We start from the raw sequence: 17,277 nt of genomic DNA, 5'->3' as shown, positions 1-17,277 counted from the left end.
AGGAGAGACTCGAAATGAGAAGCAGAAATCCAAAGAAAAATGTGAGACTCTAGCAAAAGGTTGAAGTGCACGATGAAAAACAACACTAGGAAGAAACTTGACATCTTCTTGAGTCCTAAAATGGCTACAACACTTGAAAAACTCGTTTAGATATTTTATCGCACACTTGACGGGCAAAAAAAAAAGAAAGTGATTGACTTGCACCAATAAAGCTTGAGAATTTAAGCCATGTATAATCTTCATGCTTGAAAATTAACGGGGAATTTCGAGTTTAAGAATTTTGCACGAAACAATAAGGGGGCATAGTCAATCAAGTTGCTTGTAGCTTCTTTGGAGTTACTGTAAGATGGAGGAGAACACCGATGCAAAAACCATGGTTAGTGAGCTGGAGCTTGCCATTGGTTCACTGAAGACAATCGTATGAAGAAGCTTGCCATCGATTCCCTCGCCATTCATGGATTCAAATCAATAGGCATATTCTACAGTTTGTTTGATTTTTCTCTCGATCTTGTATTCTCTTTTGTTTTAAGAAAATCGAAAAACAATTAACCTTTTGTAGAAGTGATTCACAACAATTTTTCTTTTTTCTTTATATAAAACCATTCATATTTTATGGTTTGAATTTTGAAACACACAAAAGAAAAGTGACTTGTATCACATTGCTAATAAACAAATACTTGCATAAAAGAAAAGTGAAGACCGAAGATATTTAAAAATCTGCCTTCCACAAGAGGTACAATCACTAAGAGTTTCTAGTAATGTCATTTACGCCGACTAAGCCACCAACAACAACTTTGATGGGTTTAATGATTCGAGTTTGCAAACCGTTTTGTTATTGTATTCATCGCTGGTATTCTTATTTCCTCTAAAAAAAAAAAAAGAGGAACACCAATGACACTTGGAGAAGGTTCTAGAAGTGTTAAAAATGATAAAACGAAAAGTTGTATTTTTTATTTTATTTTTTATTTTATTATTTAACGGCTTTAGGTTTGAAGATTTCAAATATGCATATTGTATTTCGGTATTTCCCATTTCCCAAGACTTGTTTCAACAAGTGCCCATTTTAAAATTTGTTAATACTTCCATTTTTAGAAAAGAGTTAAAGACACTTCAACACATTCATATGAAAATAAATCAAATCATGTTGAAGAAGAAACAATAGAAATCCATGGTAAAGAAAGGAAAACCATTGACTGATTAAAGTTCTACAACATCCATTTTGTACAATATATCATATATCCTAGATCACCAATTTTGTAAAGGCATATCGTAATTTAATATTGAATTTTGAGGCTTAATTAGCTTAAATACAGAGACACCAAAAATTGAGAAATAAGAACAAATTCACTTACCACAGTTGCAGGAGAATGTATGCCTAAAAATGGGACAATATCTACTTGCAACCAGTTTTCAACTACAGACCCCACCACAGCACCAGCCACCAACCCCCCTATAGTTATCACTGTGGCTTTTCCTGTAAAAATACAATTCAATCAACAATAAAAAAAAAAAAAAAAAAAAGAGTTATTACTAATACACTATAAAAAATTAAAACCTAACAAATAATCTGAAAATTAAATCAAGAAATGAGACATACCTAGTTTAACATTTCTTTTGGTCATGAAGTATAGAGAAGCTCCAAAACTGGTTGCCAAAATAAGGCCTGGAACATCAGCACCTGAAAGAGAACCCACTGGAGCATTTGCACCATTTACATAAGTCAACACAGCTAATGCTCCATAGACTCCTGCTTCAATGCCCAAATCACGAGGAGATGGTGTTTCTACTGAAACAAGTGGATTTTTCATGGCACCTTGTACCCATTGTGGCATTGATCCCATTTGAGGAGTGTTTATTACAGGTTTGACATCAGCATAACGAATGCTACTATTTACAACTTTTCCTGCTCTCCTCTGTGATAAGCTTTGCATAAGCAACATGTCATATGCAGCCTCCACCTGAAATTAAGCCCTAATAGTCAAATTTAAGCTTCTTTCAGACGGAATATCAGTGATTTATCTGGATTCACATCTCGTTAAGTGAATAAAGGAAGAGAACAACCATAGCCAATTATCCATCTCCGATGGAGATTAAGCCCTAATAGTCAAATTTAAGCTTCTTTAATTCCAATTTCGTTGTAATAAATAGTTTCCACAATTATGGCAGATTATGCAGAAACCACATGAAGCCTAAGAGCAGTAAGTTTAAAATTTAATGCGATTCGAGTCAAAGCAGCTATCCTCGTATATATTTCTTCTATTATAAGCAGGTTTAAATCGGAAATCCTAAAGGATAACAATAAGGACACCGAGCTTGAAATAAATCGTGTAAAATTGACACAATCTGTTTAGAATTTCCCATATAATCAACTAATAGAAGCTCAATACGATGAAATATGACCGCAGGAAACTAGCTAAACCTGTGCAATCGACTCTTGGTCGTCTTTACAAGCAGCCAAAACTGAATTCTTAGCTCGGAGTATATCTTCAAAGGAAGCTCCTTCCGATACGCCTAATAGTTTCAAAGCCGTATCTAGAGACATCTCGAACGACGATTCGTCGGCTGTCGAGCCACCGCCGGCGGCGAGGACGACGAATCTTGGTAATGAAGTACGCCGGTAGGAGGAGGAGGAAGAGGTGAGCCCCAGTCCATCGGCTTTGAATAGTTTTGAGACTGTGTGATTGTTGGCCGTCGTGAATGGGCGTCGGTGAGAACGGAATCGGTCGGCGACGCCGAGGAGGGAGGCGCGAGTGGGACGGGCGGAGAGAGGAGTGGTAGCCATGTGTGGAAGAAAAATCCGTTGGTTGTTTGAGTGGGTGTGTGATTGTCGTATCGTATAATTGAGGGGTGTATTTGGCTTTGCTTCCAAGTTACAAATTCTTTTCTTATTTCTTTCGACAAAATAAATGCATAACTTAGTATAGTTTTCGTTAATTTAAAATAATATTTATATTTTTATATTTTAAATTTCTAATAAAATAAAAAGTTGACAACCAAATGAAAATCAATTATCGGCAAGTACCATATTATTAAACTATTAAGTGTTCATGTATAAATTAAGAAAATTAAATATATGTATGGTAAAATTAAACCAAAAATAAAATGCATCATCAAAGACCATGTATGGTGTGAGATATGCTTTATGATTAATTTATCCCGGATAAAAGCGTGGACAGTTTGATTAATAGAATATATTAAAGTAAATTTAGTTGATTTGGACATTTTATAATTGTATATTTGGTTTGAATTTTTTGAAACCAAGCTTTAATTGGCGTATGTATATATTGTCAAACTCTACCAAAACTTGGACACCTGTAAAGATTATTTACGGTTGTAAATAAATTGAACGTTCGACGGGAAGTTCGTTTATTTAATAAATAAACGAATACAAACATAAATTTCCGTTCGTTTAGTTAAACGAACAAACATGATTAATGATCTCGTTCGTTCAATTATATTTGTTTATGATTGATTATGTTCGTATATTTAAGTTTCTTTTATGTTCAATTATGTTTGATTACATTAATATATTATATGTTCGTTTATGTTCAGTTATGTTTATTTATCTATATTCGTTTAGCATGTTTAAGAACATAAACGAACGAATATGAACAATGTAATTTGTTAAACGAACGAGCATGAATAAAAAAACTCGTTTGTTTATTCATTTGTATTTGTTCATTTGTTCGGCTAATTTAAACGAACGAATATGAACAAGCTTTTGTTTGTGTTTGTTCTTGTTTAGTTGGTTTACACCTATAGTTACATTCACTTTAAAGTTTATTATATTTTATAACTTTTTGTTCCACTTTGTATGATCTAGATTTTAATCAAGAATCTTTATGATGAGGATTTAAATCACCTAAAGATTCTTAGGAATTTCCACTCCGTATTCATTCTATATAGTAAGGTAAATTGATCATTTGTAAAATAATTGTTGTTAACAAAGAGTTCCATATAACTTTCAATTAAGTTCATAGCATTATTGTAAGTCAAAATATCTAGTGTGGCTTCGGCACACGTGCGGCTTCATTTCTTTTTATTGAATTCATGAGCTTTTTTACATCAACAAACGTAGTAATTAAGACTCATGGCATCCACGTAATGACCGTAAATCGAAGGTCATTGAGTTCTAAAGTTGATAATGGGATTTCAAAGTTACACAATCAGGCTCGCAATTCTTTTAACTGCGAAATGAAGTCCTATACATTGTTATCAAAGATATTGTGGTGCCTTGACCTTGAAGCATGTCACTTCAAATTATGTCGACGAAGGTGACAACATGGATTGTTGTGATTGTAACCAAATAAGTAGGTTTTAACAACTAGATGGTGAAAATATTATTCTAAGGCAAACATTATATGATTCCAGACAAGTTTTTCGTATTTCAATTTGAGGTATTCATTTCAGCCATTGTACTTCAACTAATTTATATCTAATGTTAAAGATAACTACAACCGGTATGACTTTAACTACAACTAAACACATACAAAATTCATAAAGCTAGCTGCAACCAGTATAACTTTAGCTACAACAAAAAACACAGACAAAATTCATATTTTAATGCAAAAATACTCACTTTATGCGGTTTTCAATTCTCACATTGTCTTCTTGGTTTTTAGGTGATTGATATGCAATCGGTGCTTTGAGAAGACTAAGGTTATTGTAATCTATTTTGAGTCATAGGGCATGTTTGACAATACTAGTTGGTAGCAGGTATTAAATATTGTATATTTTATTTGTTACATGAGCGTTTGACTAAACTAGCTGAAAGCTTTTGAAACGCGTAAATTTATGTAAAATAACAACTGTTTAAAAATGATAAATATATAAATATATTTTTAAAGGTAAATCTGAAAATTAATTAAAAAACGCCATAGTTTTTTCTTAAACACTAAATGAAGTAGTTTATAGATTTGAAATTTTTTGGTAAACTAAACGCTAAACACCGTCAGTCCCAAACACAAAGTTTTTCGTTAAAAGCTAAAAGTTAGAAGTTCTCAAATACTCGCTGTCAAACACATAGTTTCGGTTCTAGATGACAACTAATCAAACAAGCTCGTAGTTTCAAATTTGCATTTCTTGATGTGATAAACACCACATTTTTTTAATTTTTTTTAATAATTAGTTGGACCACATAGACAAGCATGTATCGATCCAAAATGACCTACTTTCATATTAGACGATCAAATTCACAAGCAAGCAAAATCCTGATCATTTTCTATAATTCTAAAAGGTCATGTGGTCATATACCTTACAAAAAATAACCTTGATCTCTAATACGAAATGAGATGATTGTTCTAACTTTTAAGGCCACCAAAAGATCGAGTTCAGAATTCCTGTCATTTTTCTGGAAGATCCTAATCTGGGCGTTAAATAAAAATAATTATTTTGTTTCATCATCATTGTCGATAGAAAAACACAAGTTAACCTTTTGATATCCATATGGCTTATATATATAAAAATAAAAAATTACACAACAGGTCAGCAACATGCCGTCGCAAATTAATCATTTTCAGAAGTAGCCACATAAAAATTCAACAACACAAGTCTACCAAACATAAAATATAAAAACGCATAACAAAATCTATGAATCCCAGAACTTAATTTCATAATAAAACAGTAAAAACAAGAACACAACCCAAAAGCCAAAAGCTAGCTTCCCTTCCCTTTTAAGTTTCACCTCAACAATCCCAATCAAAAATCATCATCATCCTCCTCAGCAATATGCTTAGCAAGCTCCTGCTCCTGTTGCTGCCTTTCCCTCCTCTTTTCCGCACTTTCTTTCTCCTTATGAGAATTAGGAGGAAACCTCAACGCCCGAACAGCCTCATTATGCATATTCAAACAAAAAGCAATCCTTGAATTAAACGCAAGTTGCGGCTCATTTGTCGAATAAATATCACCAGTTTCCTTCGACACCATCCACCCATTCACATGGTCTAGAGTCGCATCAATAGCACCATCACGGATCGCCTTCGACACAATGCTCTCCGCATCCGCAATCGGGTTCGGTGAGTCGAGCCGCAGCTTCTTTGCCACGTCAGCAAGGGAGATACGCGAGTAGGAAATGCTGATGTTGCGGAGCCCGGTTCGTATCACGTTATGGCGGAGTCTCACGATTAGGTTGTTGGTTCTGTCTGAACTGAAAGTGGTTGCGAATTTCTCTGCTACGTTTTTAAACAGCTCCAGATCTCCAATTCTAACAGCCTGAACCAAAAAAAAAATAATAATAAACTTTGCAACATGTAACACAAATTGAGAAAAGGGGACTCACGTTAGTCAGCTCAAAGTAAGGCCTCAAAGCCTTCTCCATGCCTTTTTGCATGAAAACAGTTCGTTCAGGGATCTCGCCTAGAAGTAAGCGGACGATCACAGCCCATTTATTGCATTGGACTCTGAAACCAAGGGCAGCTACGGGCGCTTTCCGGGCAGCTTGGAGAAGGGATTCCTTTGCGTCGGTGTACTCGAGTTGAATTGTTCTAATCTTGCCCAGGTAAAACAGGTAGCGACAGAACTGAAACGGAGACAAGGGCAAATTTGTCATTTTACAATGACTTACGAGTTTTTTTTTTTGGTGATTTGTATTATCCACCTTATTTACTAAATTTTTTTTATAGTACTACCTGTTGGTTTGAATGAGCTTCAAAACGTGGGGCCTTTGACCTGAGCTTTTCGGCTTGATCGTATAAATTGTAATGAAGGTAATTGCGAAGAAGCAGGTTGAGAAGAGTCTCCTGGCCCAGCTCATCATGGCGTAACGTAGCAACACGGTGCAAAGAAAGGAGATTACTGGAGAGATAAATAAATGTCATGCTTTTGAATCAAGAAGAAACAACTGATTATGAATAACAAGAAGAGATAATTCTATAATTACAGTATTACCCTCTGATTTCAGAGAGATCGCCGGTGAGTTCGTAGCTGAGAGAGTAATAGAAGTAGAGCCTGGATGCGAGAACATCAACTGTTCTTCTGTTCAGGTTTTTCAGACGGGTAATACTTGCTGAGGAACAAGACTTGGCCTGTGTGTCATGAGAATAGTAAGTGATCTTGGTTAATTGACTATAGAGATTCATGTAGAACTTGGAAGGGTAAAACGGGAAAATTAAAGATGCTGACCTCGGTGTATTTTTTCTGATCAATTAGAAAGATTAGGACAAGCAAGTAGCAATAGATTTCAAGCTCTGGGGAATGCTTCACGGTGGTTTGAGTTGCAGATGATGCGGTGTCAACTTCCATGTCATTTTCATCATCCTTTAGAGAACATGAAAATCATCAAGCAATGGACTTAAGCTGAGATTTATCAAAGGTTATTCTCAATTTGTTTTTGGTTTATTTCATTCCATTTACATCCAGAAACTCTGATTATATAATACATGAAATAAACGCTTGTGTCTCTAATTGTTCATCAAGAAATCTGTATTTACTTTATAGTTGATGAATTGTACATCTGTACTATAATCATCTGAGTTTATGTTCAAAATCATAAGGCATTGCTTAGTCAAGGAAATTAAAAATAGGAATGTCCAATACTGCTCTCTCATGTATTTACATATACAAAAGGTTTGTTTTCATTCAAAATTTTGTACCAATAAACAGCCAAATAGCATGAAAAAAGTTGTCTTTCATAATACATAGCACAGAAGCTAACCTTTGGGAGATATGAAGATAATCGAGTGTGTGCTTCTGATCCAGGTGCAAGAGCAACATTGAGGAACGAAGAAATTATAGAAGCCTTTAACTTCCTCCTCAATGCGATTGTCAGCCTAACAGCCCTCAAAATCCGACGAACTTCACGAGCGTAAGCTCCCGTCTCAATCAGTGCCGCGATTTCCTTCAAATCTGAATGTCGAATTGACATAGTTTCCGCACAGAGAATCCAAAATTATCAACTGTTCATACTTTATTTTCATCGAAACAGTAAGCATTAATTGCCTAGGGTTTTAGTTCTAACATGCTGGAACATCACTTGCTCGTTAACACGGATTCAGATGTACTTTCTTCCGCAAAGAGCATCACATAAAGGATATGACAAAGTTAGACTGAATTCATCGATGCTTACGCTGTAAAACAGGAGTGGTAGATGAAACGGAATTCGAAGGAGCTTCCGGGACCTGCTGCTCTTTCATCTCAACATCCTGAGTCATTTTTCCCTGTAAATTTGCAATGAAGTTATACGAGATCGAAAACGAATAGCAAATATCAAACTTCTCGAACCCGATTTTAACCCTAAATTAACCTGAAAGAAGATAGATTGCAATCGCAAGCTCTTGGATCAATCAGCAAGGGAATTAGGGCTGCTTTTCCCCCAAGTTAGCTCTGTAGTCTCGTTTTAGAAGTCTCGAATTTTCACTTTCAACCCCTAAACTATAAACGAAAGAGCGATTTCATTTATTTTATAACAACCCCAAAACTCAAGTTTCATTTTTGATATAAGTACACTTACTACTAGTTTAGAAGGAAATTAGATTTGTCAAATCATATATATATATATATATATATATATATATATATATATATATATATATATATATATATATATATATATATACTAGATGAATTCTCGCGCGTTGCACAGCGAAAATTAAAAATATATTGTTAAAATATTAAAAAATATATGTTTAAAATGGTTATGTTATTTAAATTAACTTTGAAATAATATTTTTACACTAATTTATATATATATATATATATATATATATATATATATATATATATATATAATCTCAATTATTTTGAACAATAATATTCATCATTAATAGAATTAAATATAATTTTCTATTTAGTATTATTTTTAACAATTATTATTATTGATTAATTATATTTTTACTTATGCGATCATTTTCTAATTTCAATAATGATGTTCATTTAAAATACAATTTATTTATAGTTAAATGTAACTTATAATTTGATGTTAGTATCAATTAAAATTATTATTCATTAATTTTAAACACTTATTATTAATAATACGTTAAAAAAACTTTTAAGAAACACTTAATATTATTATTAAAATGTGTAACATACACTAAATAATAAAGTGATGAGATAGACAATTTGCATGGATAATATGACATATTCATGTAATTTGATTTTATTATTTATAATTATTGCTTATTAATTTTAGAACCACTTGTTATTATTAATAAGTGAAAGAAATTTTTAAAAAACGCTTATTAATATAATTAAAATGTTAAACATATACTAAAATATAAAGTGATAAGATAGACAATTTGCATTTAAAAAAATGCTTACATGGATAATATGACATATCCATGATTTTTAATTAATTATTGTTTTGAAGCAACATGAACATACAAACATGTATACAATAGTTAATTAAATATTACATACATCGCCTTCAATAACATATGATCGATAATATGAAACTAATCTAATTTATATTAAAATTTCAGCCACAACATATAATGATATTCTTAAAAGAATACTTAAATCAATAAAATACAAAAAAGAATTAGTATATAACAAACTTACAAATTAAAAACTTCAACATAATAACATGGCTCGGAAAATTGTTCAAAGCCCTCAAACTAACAAAAAAAACTTTAAACTTGTTTTCTTTGTGAATTTTGTATGTGATTTGTATTTGTGTGTCTACTCAAAAAAATAATCTTTTTATAGTAGAGTATCCATTAAATCTTTATTAAATATACTATATAAGTTATAAAACCTTTGAATTGTTAATCATTATTAAGAGACTTTTGAGTGGTATTCATTAAAATAGGAGGTTTCAAATGCATGAGATGTTTGCAAATTTTTATGGGGGTGTCAAATGCATGAGGTTTAAGGAAAAATGCTAGCTTTATAAGTATTAATGATATATATATATATATATATATATATATATATATATAGAGAGAGAGAGAGAGAGAGCTAGATTCATTTGTTTAAACTAAGTATTGTGTTATCGTATGCATAAATGTGGGCCAATCAATATTTAAAAAATAAATAAATAATCAAACAAGTAAATAAGGGTAATTTAGTAATTTGATAAATAATTTCTACAAATACACTCCTATAATTATGGTAAATACTTTGACCTACCTTTATTCCTTTTTAAAACAATAAACAAATTGTATTCTATCCCTTTCGTAACCCTAGCTCCAAAACAGAACAAAGATACGATCGCTGCTTCCCCCTGTTCGCTGCTTCCAATCGGTGGTTCTGCTGTTTTAGCGCACACACACACAATCAACAGGTAAATAAAATGTGACTCTAATCCCTTTCCTCCATCGACATGAGATCGCATTCACCATCAGGTAATCGCCTCTTTTTGTCGATTCAACCCGATTCCTATTTTCCACATCTTTATTGAATTGTCAATGTGAAGTTGTTGATATTTATTACTGAATGTTGTCAAACTTATCAGATGCCATCGTCTCCTCCTTCAAATGGTCACGTTTGATTTTGTTATTGATAATTTGTGATTGTGCACCAAACCTGCACTCCAGGTATTCGATGAAAAGCCAGACAAAGTAATTATGTGTTTTCTCATTAACAATCGTTGTTGGGAAATTGATTTTATTTGGGACTAATATACATATCAGAATGAGCAGTTTTTTGACTGCATTTTATGAATTGATTCATATTTCAGTTTATGTTTTTTTTCCTGATTTAACACTTCATTTATGTGGACATTGCAGGATCTTGACAAGGTTGAATTATGAAAAGGTATCAAGTATGTTTATGTAGATAATTCAATGGATGATATTGGTGAGATTCCAATTCTATTCGAATGGAATCACAAATTCCAATTCTGTTGGAATGGAATCACGAATTCCAATTTTGTTGGAATCACAGAAGTTGATCCTTGAAGAACGGACCACAAAATTGAAACGGACCACATTATTCTTTTAGAATGTATTAGTCGTTGTTAGATTTTTGATGTTTTCTTTCCCGTTTTTAAGGTTTTTTAGTATTATTCTTTAACAATAAATGTAATTCTTAACAATTGTTATCCGTATTCTATAAAAAATAATGTATTTTTTGTTTTTATTCTTCAATTGATTGTTCAAGATTTTGTTATTCTACAAGAAGTTTTTAAATTCATGATCAAGAAATAGGTTCACGAAATTTTTTTTTATTATTTTTCAGCTCAAGAATATTTTTATTTTTTAATATAGTCATAAGAATATTATATCAGAATGTCCGAATTAAAAACCTTATAATTATTAAAATTCGGATTTTTAAAATTAATAGAATCTATGATCCCTTAAAATATGTAAATTTCCTTTATTAAATATGTATTAATTGACTAAAATACCCTTCTAGTTAAATTGGACGATATTTTTCAATTATTTTTAATTCAATAATATGTATTAATCATTTTCTTAATATAAGTAAAAAGATTGATCCACATTTATGCATACGATAACACAATAATTAGTTTTAATAGAATAACCTAGACCTATATATATATATATATATATATATATATATATATATATATATATATATATATATATATATATATATATTCGTGTGTTCTAATTATCTATTGTGTGATGTAAGAATCAATGTAAGCCAATTATTTCAAAAATCTATATAAAGTTAATTTTGTAATTTTAGCTATTAATTATTTATGGTAATTGTTAAATGAATTAAAATCTTATCATGTCCCTATAAATTTGTAATCGGTTTCAACGAGAGAACGACTCCAAATTTTTTTTCGTGACCGTTTCTTCCGGACAACCAATTCCCATTGGTTATCTCTCCAGCGAGCTTTATACAAACATCATTCCATCGTCCTTCACACCGTATATTATCACTGATGCCAACTCGGTTGATTTTCTCAATTATCTTTTGTTTTTAGTTTAGTATTTGAATGTAACACCATGTTATGAATCGTTCCTAATTCGGGGATGTGGTCCGAGTATCGGTTATCATAAGGCTTAGGTCCTTTTTAAAAGAGAAATCTAGACCCATTTGGGTATGGGTAATGTAAGTTAGATGATATGTGAGTTTGGTCCGTGATTTAGAGCCCAAGGGTGTAATCTTAAATGGGCATTTCGGACCTTTTATGAATTTTTGATTTTAGTTTGGAAAGTTTTAAGGCAATGATGATTTATAGAAGGGTAGAGCTTCTTGTTACCTTTCCGTGGATATAAGGATCGTCAAAATCGGACCTAGAACGAATAAGTTATGACTTTCGGAAGTTGGAGGTTTAAGGGCTAAGCCTAGTACGTTGGGCGTACTTTAAGAGTACGATTGGCGTATTAGGGAGGGAAGTCGCGGATGCCTTATGGAGTACGCTGGACGTACTACAGTCAGACCCAAACCATAATTTAGGGTCTTGGACCTTATTTAAGCTCCTTAACTCAACACCAAATCCTCTTATCTTCAGCCTCCATCCCCTTAAACCCTAGAAACGAAACCCTAGCCACCATTGGTGTGGTTCTTGACATTTTGGTGTGATTTCATGCATTTTGGTGCTCGTTGAATAAGAAGGAGCTTCTTGGAGAAGTGTAAGATTGCTTGAAGCTTGTGAATCCAAGCTTGGTGCATCTTGATCTACCTTCTTGAGGTATAAAGCTTCAAACTTGTTAAATCTATTCTTAGATCTTGTTATGGCATAGTTTCATAAGCTTTTTGTCCCAAAGTTTGGATCTTTGTGAGTATAGAGTACTCTAGAGAATATTAGTTGTCCTTTTCGAGGTCTTGGAGTGTTATGAGTCATAAAAATGTTTGCTTGATCGTTTCCTTAGAACCATTCAAGAGTTAAGTGGTTTTGAGTGTTGTGAAAGTAATGATTTTGGAGATTTAGCCCTCTTTAGCCATGCATAGGCTTAAATGTTTCGACTTTATGTTTAAGACATCATTTAGGGTTAAGATAAGTGTTTAGATGCTTTTTTCTTAACCATTAAGAACTTATTATTGACTTTTGAACCTTTGATGAGTACGTTGGGCGTACATAGGAGGGTACACTCAACGTAATGTGAGTTTCATGCATTGGAGACTTGTACATCGTGCTTTGGCAGTCGGTACGCGGTGCGTACGTTTGGAGTATGCATGACATACTCTCTAGTATGTCTATTTTGGGCCTTTTTGGGTTTGGGCCTTGTTGGGCCAACAGACTTCTGAATTTGGGCCATGGATAGTCTATAGGATTTGTTGGAATTAGGTCCATGATGGTTTTTGGGCCCAATTAGGAAGATGGGCCATATTGGGCATTGGGATGCCATTTAGGAAATTAGGCTTTTTGAGCGAATGGGTTGGGCCTTGGTTTTGGGACAAGTAAGAAAAGGGTAAAAGGGTCTTTTATCTTGGATATTGGACAAGTAATTTAGATTCTTAACTATGGGTTGAAGTCCAGTTAGTAATTGAATATTATTTGATGGTGCTAGCACGCGGGGATTTTCCGGATCGGCAAACCAAGATTTTATTTGAGAGATTCAGCGGCTTGAGGTGAGTTTTCCTTCACTATATCCGTGGGTCGAAGGCACCAATGTTGGCCCACTAGTTTATGATGTAGTGTGATGATTGTCTTTGTGATAGCTGTCAGTTATTCTTGTATTTGCTTGATGACTATGTGATTCCTATTATGATATTATGTGGTAGTAGTAGGGGTGAAATAAACCCAATATCCAGTTAAAATATACCAAAGGGGATTGCAAGCACCCAGATATGCTTGGTATTATCCAATTGAAATAGACCGAAGGGGTAGGAAAACACCCAGATAGGCTTGGCAGTATGTTTGTATGGTATGTGGTATTTTGGGGAACTCACTAAGCTTTTTGCTTACGGTTTTCATTTTATGTTTCAGTTACTTCTGGTTCGAAGGGGAAGAGCTCGAGATGATTGCAGTGCACACACCACATCGACCTGCATTTTATATTACTCTGATATATTTGGATGTTATTGATACATTTTGATTCACTATGGTTTTGAAAATGTTGTCTTGGATACGGTTATATTAATTTAAAAATCGAAATTATTAGTCTTAAATTTTAGGATGTTACAAATTGATAGCAGAGCCTTAGTTTGAGGGATTCATGCGTACGCTTGGGTGCGTCTGAACTCAAACTGAGGGTTTGGTAGATTTAAAAAAAATGTTTTAACAAAAAAAGGTTTTCTAATAAAAGAAATAGGGTGTAGTACATGCAATCAGCCGAGCTCAAGTAAATTTTCCCAAAATACCCATGCATCTTTTATGATATGATTTGATTTGTGACCATGTGAATCACATTCTAATTAGGGCTAAGGATCTGCTCAGGATTTGCATGATTGAATGCTAGGAGAGATTCCTTTATATGTCTATTGTATGAGCTTGTAGACTTGCATGCTAGTACTGATCGGTCAATGATAGGATGACCTGTTTAGGTTTTGCTTGTTCCGATTACTTGATGCTCAAATGTTGCTTGCTTTGTGCTTTAGGAGTTTCCATTAATCTTAGCTAACTAGTAAGCGAGTATATTAAGTTACCTATTGTTGAGACTAGATAATTTTAGAAGGTTTAGGTTTTAACTCTATTGCGTAGCTCTTGTTTGAGTCCAACCATTGTAGTGTGAGACCTTTCATTCGAAGAATTATCTGGTGTCGGCGATATGTAATTGTATCCGTAGGCTAGTTAGGGGGTGTTAGGGGGAGTCTCTTATACAGCTGATGGCGGGGAGTAGTGTGGTGGTTGCCCTAGGTACATAAGTCTTTTTCAGGGTTTTGGCCTGGGTGGGCCGGGTTGCTTATCGCGTGAATCGTCCCGAGCTGTTTAGTTAGATCCATAGCGCGTTCCACATATCTTAGTTACAGAAATGTTTGGTGGATGGATTATCATGATATGTGATGCCTTGTAGCCTAAGGGGAATTGGATGTTATGCTAGATTTGAAATCTTTCTTGGTAGGAAGTGAGATTGAGACGTCCTCTATTTGGCTGTGACTTGGAGTGTTCTTGCACGAATGTTGCTTGCTTTGTACTTTATGGGAATCATGATGACGTGAGTTAACTATTTAATTGAATATGTTAAGTCACATGTGGCATAGGTTAAATAATATCAGAGTGACGGATTTGACCCTATTGTCCAGCTCTCGTTTGATTCTAACTGTTATTGGGATGAGTCTTTCACTCGAAGGATTATTTAAGCTCTGATGCATGTGATTGTATTCATGAAGTAGTTAACTAAAATTATTAGGAGTTCTTCAGCAGCTGATGGTAGGGTGAGGTCGGGAACCTAGGAGAGCCAAGGATGTGCTGTAGTGGGTTGACCCATACTGTTTAGTGATGGCTATTTATTTAAGAACGGTTCCATAAGAATGGATAGGACGGATACGTACATAAGTGGTTAGTTAGAGGACCCGAGATGATTCTTGAGGAAAGTATGGATATGTATGGAAGGTAGTATTGGGCCCCTACTACTATAAGCATAAGATTCATACTCGAATTGAGAAAAATTTTGGGGGATTCTAAGGATATGGTTAAGGAAGGTGGCATGGTTTGGCACCATGGTTCGTTGCGGTGTATTTTCACCTTTATCAGTTATCGGGTATGACCGTCCAGGTTGAGGATGGGTCAGATGATTGTTCGGGCCTCAGTGTCCATGTCTGTTGGTTTCAATGGTGAGGAAGTGTGAAAGGTAGTTGATTCCAAGGTCTGGAGGGCCTTGCTCAAGTAGTGACAGTTGAGTTATGGAACTCAAGAAGGAAACGATTTTGATGAATGGCTCAAGGATTGCAGTTGGAGATTAAAGTGAATGATAGATGGATTGGGATGTCGCTATCATCAACGTGGGTTATGTACTTCTAATATTCCACAATCAGGAGGAAGAGAGAGTGGATATGTGATTTTCAGATATGGGATGTAGTCCTGACACGACTATAGAAGATTGTGGTTTTCTTTGTCGACGGGTATGACAAAGTAGGAATGCACAAAGGGTTTTGTGGTATGGTTGCCTTAAGATGAGATCAGGGGCCTGCTTTCTTGAAATTGGTCAGGTCTGGTGCTAGTTGGTTGTTTCACGAACCAAGGGAAATGAATCAGTAAGAGCAATTTTTGTTGTCTCTGATGTATCCTGACAAAGAGAATGATACTGCTTATAATTATGAGCAATGCTCGTGGTGAATTGTGTGCTAGTTATTAGGTGAGGTGTGTGGTAATTAATTTGTTTCTAGACGGAAAATTGGTGTCATGAGTGGTCATAATTGTTGGTTGTGCATGTACATGGGATTATGATATTAGAGGTGGTTATGATTGGGAGCTTTTCGAGGTTTCCATATGAGATCCATGATAACTTTGTGTTCACTTGGTCCTTATCTGGAAGACCAGTTTGTGGTGCGGTATGTCTACAATGTCATTTGATGGAAGTTCGAACCCTAAGTGGGGGAGAATTGACTATTTTGGTTGAAGGATCATTGCTATGGTGGAGTTTATGATTTCAGAAGAACGGGTCTTAGGGATTTGCGTTCTGGGAATGCAGAACCTTATTCAGGATTTGATCAAGACGGAGGTGCAGAACAAGTTATCATTAGATGTATGTTTTCAGGAATGTAAGAGTCGTCTTCACAAGAAGAAGATGTTGAATAAGGAAGCTTGTTGTAGCCAGTGGTTCCTTTTAGGATGTCACTAAATAAATCAAGAAGCAATTGGGATGCTTAGGTTGAGCACCGAGTGCTTAGGGATTTCTCAACTCATTCTATAGATTGTTATCTAAAACATCCCAAAAATAGTAACTTAAAATTTTTGTTTTTAGATTAATAGATCGTTAATACATCATTCCCATAAAACCAAGGTAATCAAGATTGAGCAAAATATCATCAAATCGGAGTAATTCACAGAATGCGGAAACATGTGGTGTGTGATCTGCAATCATCTCAAGCTCTTCCATTTGAAAACTGAAGTACTTGAAACGTAAACTAAAAACCTAAGCACAAAGCTTAGTAAGTTCCCCAAGATATCTCATACCATACATAGCTAATCACATAACGGGCCCCACCCACTGAGATACGGGCCCTACCCACACTCGCATATTCCCCCCCTCCCCACTGAGATACAAGCCTCGCTCACACTCACATAACGGGCCCCACCCAATATACAAACATATAATCCTCCCAACACATACGATAATCACAAAGATAACAACATACAATATAGTCATCAGGTTTTACCCGTCATCGATCCCCGCTCGGTATACACACCAATACATACACATGCAAGAGTCACGTAGGCATCTAGCATCCTAACATAATAAACCATGGGCCGATATTGGTGCCTTCGACCTGCTAAAAACATTGAGGAGACTCACCTCACACTACTGAATCTCAAAGAAAGAA

At 34.4% G+C, this 17,277-nt stretch overlaps 2 protein-coding genes across 2 annotated transcripts; both read right to left on the bottom strand.

Moving 5' to 3' along the window:
- Positions 1–1,169: 1,169 nt before the first annotated feature.
- Positions 1,170–2,855, bottom strand: LOC145036046 (chaperone (DUF3353)). The gene is made up of 3 exons (XM_078984527.1): positions 2,420–2,855; positions 1,598–1,958; positions 1,170–1,474 (listed from the first exon to the last, which is right to left on the bottom strand). Exons 1-3 carry the CDS (start codon positions 2,780–2,782, stop codon positions 1,299–1,301), a joined length of 900 nt encoding a protein of 299 aa, XP_078840653.1. The 5' UTR covers positions 2,783–2,855; the 3' UTR covers positions 1,170–1,298.
- Positions 2,856–5,484: 2,629 nt separating this feature from the next.
- Positions 5,485–8,353, bottom strand: LOC145036045 (putative 26S proteasome non-ATPase regulatory subunit 3). The gene is made up of 8 exons (XM_078984526.1): positions 8,240–8,353; positions 8,063–8,153; positions 7,652–7,842; positions 7,120–7,254; positions 6,886–7,022; positions 6,627–6,792; positions 6,278–6,517; positions 5,485–6,210 (listed from the first exon to the last, which is right to left on the bottom strand). Exons 2-8 carry the CDS (start codon positions 8,145–8,147, stop codon positions 5,698–5,700), a joined length of 1,467 nt encoding a protein of 488 aa, XP_078840652.1. The 5' UTR covers positions 8,148–8,153; positions 8,240–8,353; the 3' UTR covers positions 5,485–5,697.
- Positions 8,354–17,277: the final 8,924 nt, after the last annotated feature.

The sequence above is a fragment of the Lactuca saligna genome, chromosome 3 (genome assembly GCF_052625555.1).
Source record: "Lactuca saligna cultivar CGN05327 chromosome 3, ASM5262555v1, whole genome shotgun sequence".
NCBI lineage: Eukaryota > Viridiplantae > Streptophyta > Magnoliopsida > Asterales > Asteraceae > Lactuca > Lactuca saligna.
This window is presented reverse-complemented; position numbering and strand designations above follow the sequence as displayed.

What these genes read in the sequence shown, in the direction of transcription:
- LOC145036045 (XM_078984526.1), bottom strand. Translation starts at nt 8,147, where the DNA reads ATGACTCAGGATGTTGAGATGAAAGAGCAGCAGGTCCCGGAAGCTCCT. An exon ending in TACCACTCCTGTTTTACAGC is followed by an intron (nt 7,843 to 8,062) that starts GTAAGCATCGAT and finishes TTCGACATTCAG; the next exon opens with ATTTGAAGGAAATCGCGGCA. An exon ending in CTTACTTTGAGCTGACTAAC is followed by an intron (nt 6,211 to 6,277) that starts GTGAGTCCCCTT and finishes TTTTTGGTTCAG; the next exon opens with GCTGTTAGAATTGGAGATCT.
- LOC145036046 (XM_078984527.1), bottom strand. Translation starts at nt 2,782, where the DNA reads ATGGCTACCACTCCTCTCTCCGCCCGTCCCACTCGCGCCTCCCTCCTC. An exon ending in ACCAAGAGTCGATTGCACAG is followed by an intron (nt 1,959 to 2,419) that starts GTTTAGCTAGTT and finishes GCTTAATTTCAG; the next exon opens with GTGGAGGCTGCATATGACAT. An exon ending in CAAAAGAAATGTTAAACTAG is followed by an intron (nt 1,475 to 1,597) that starts GTATGTCTCATT and finishes GTATTTTTACAG; the next exon opens with GAAAAGCCACAGTGATAACT.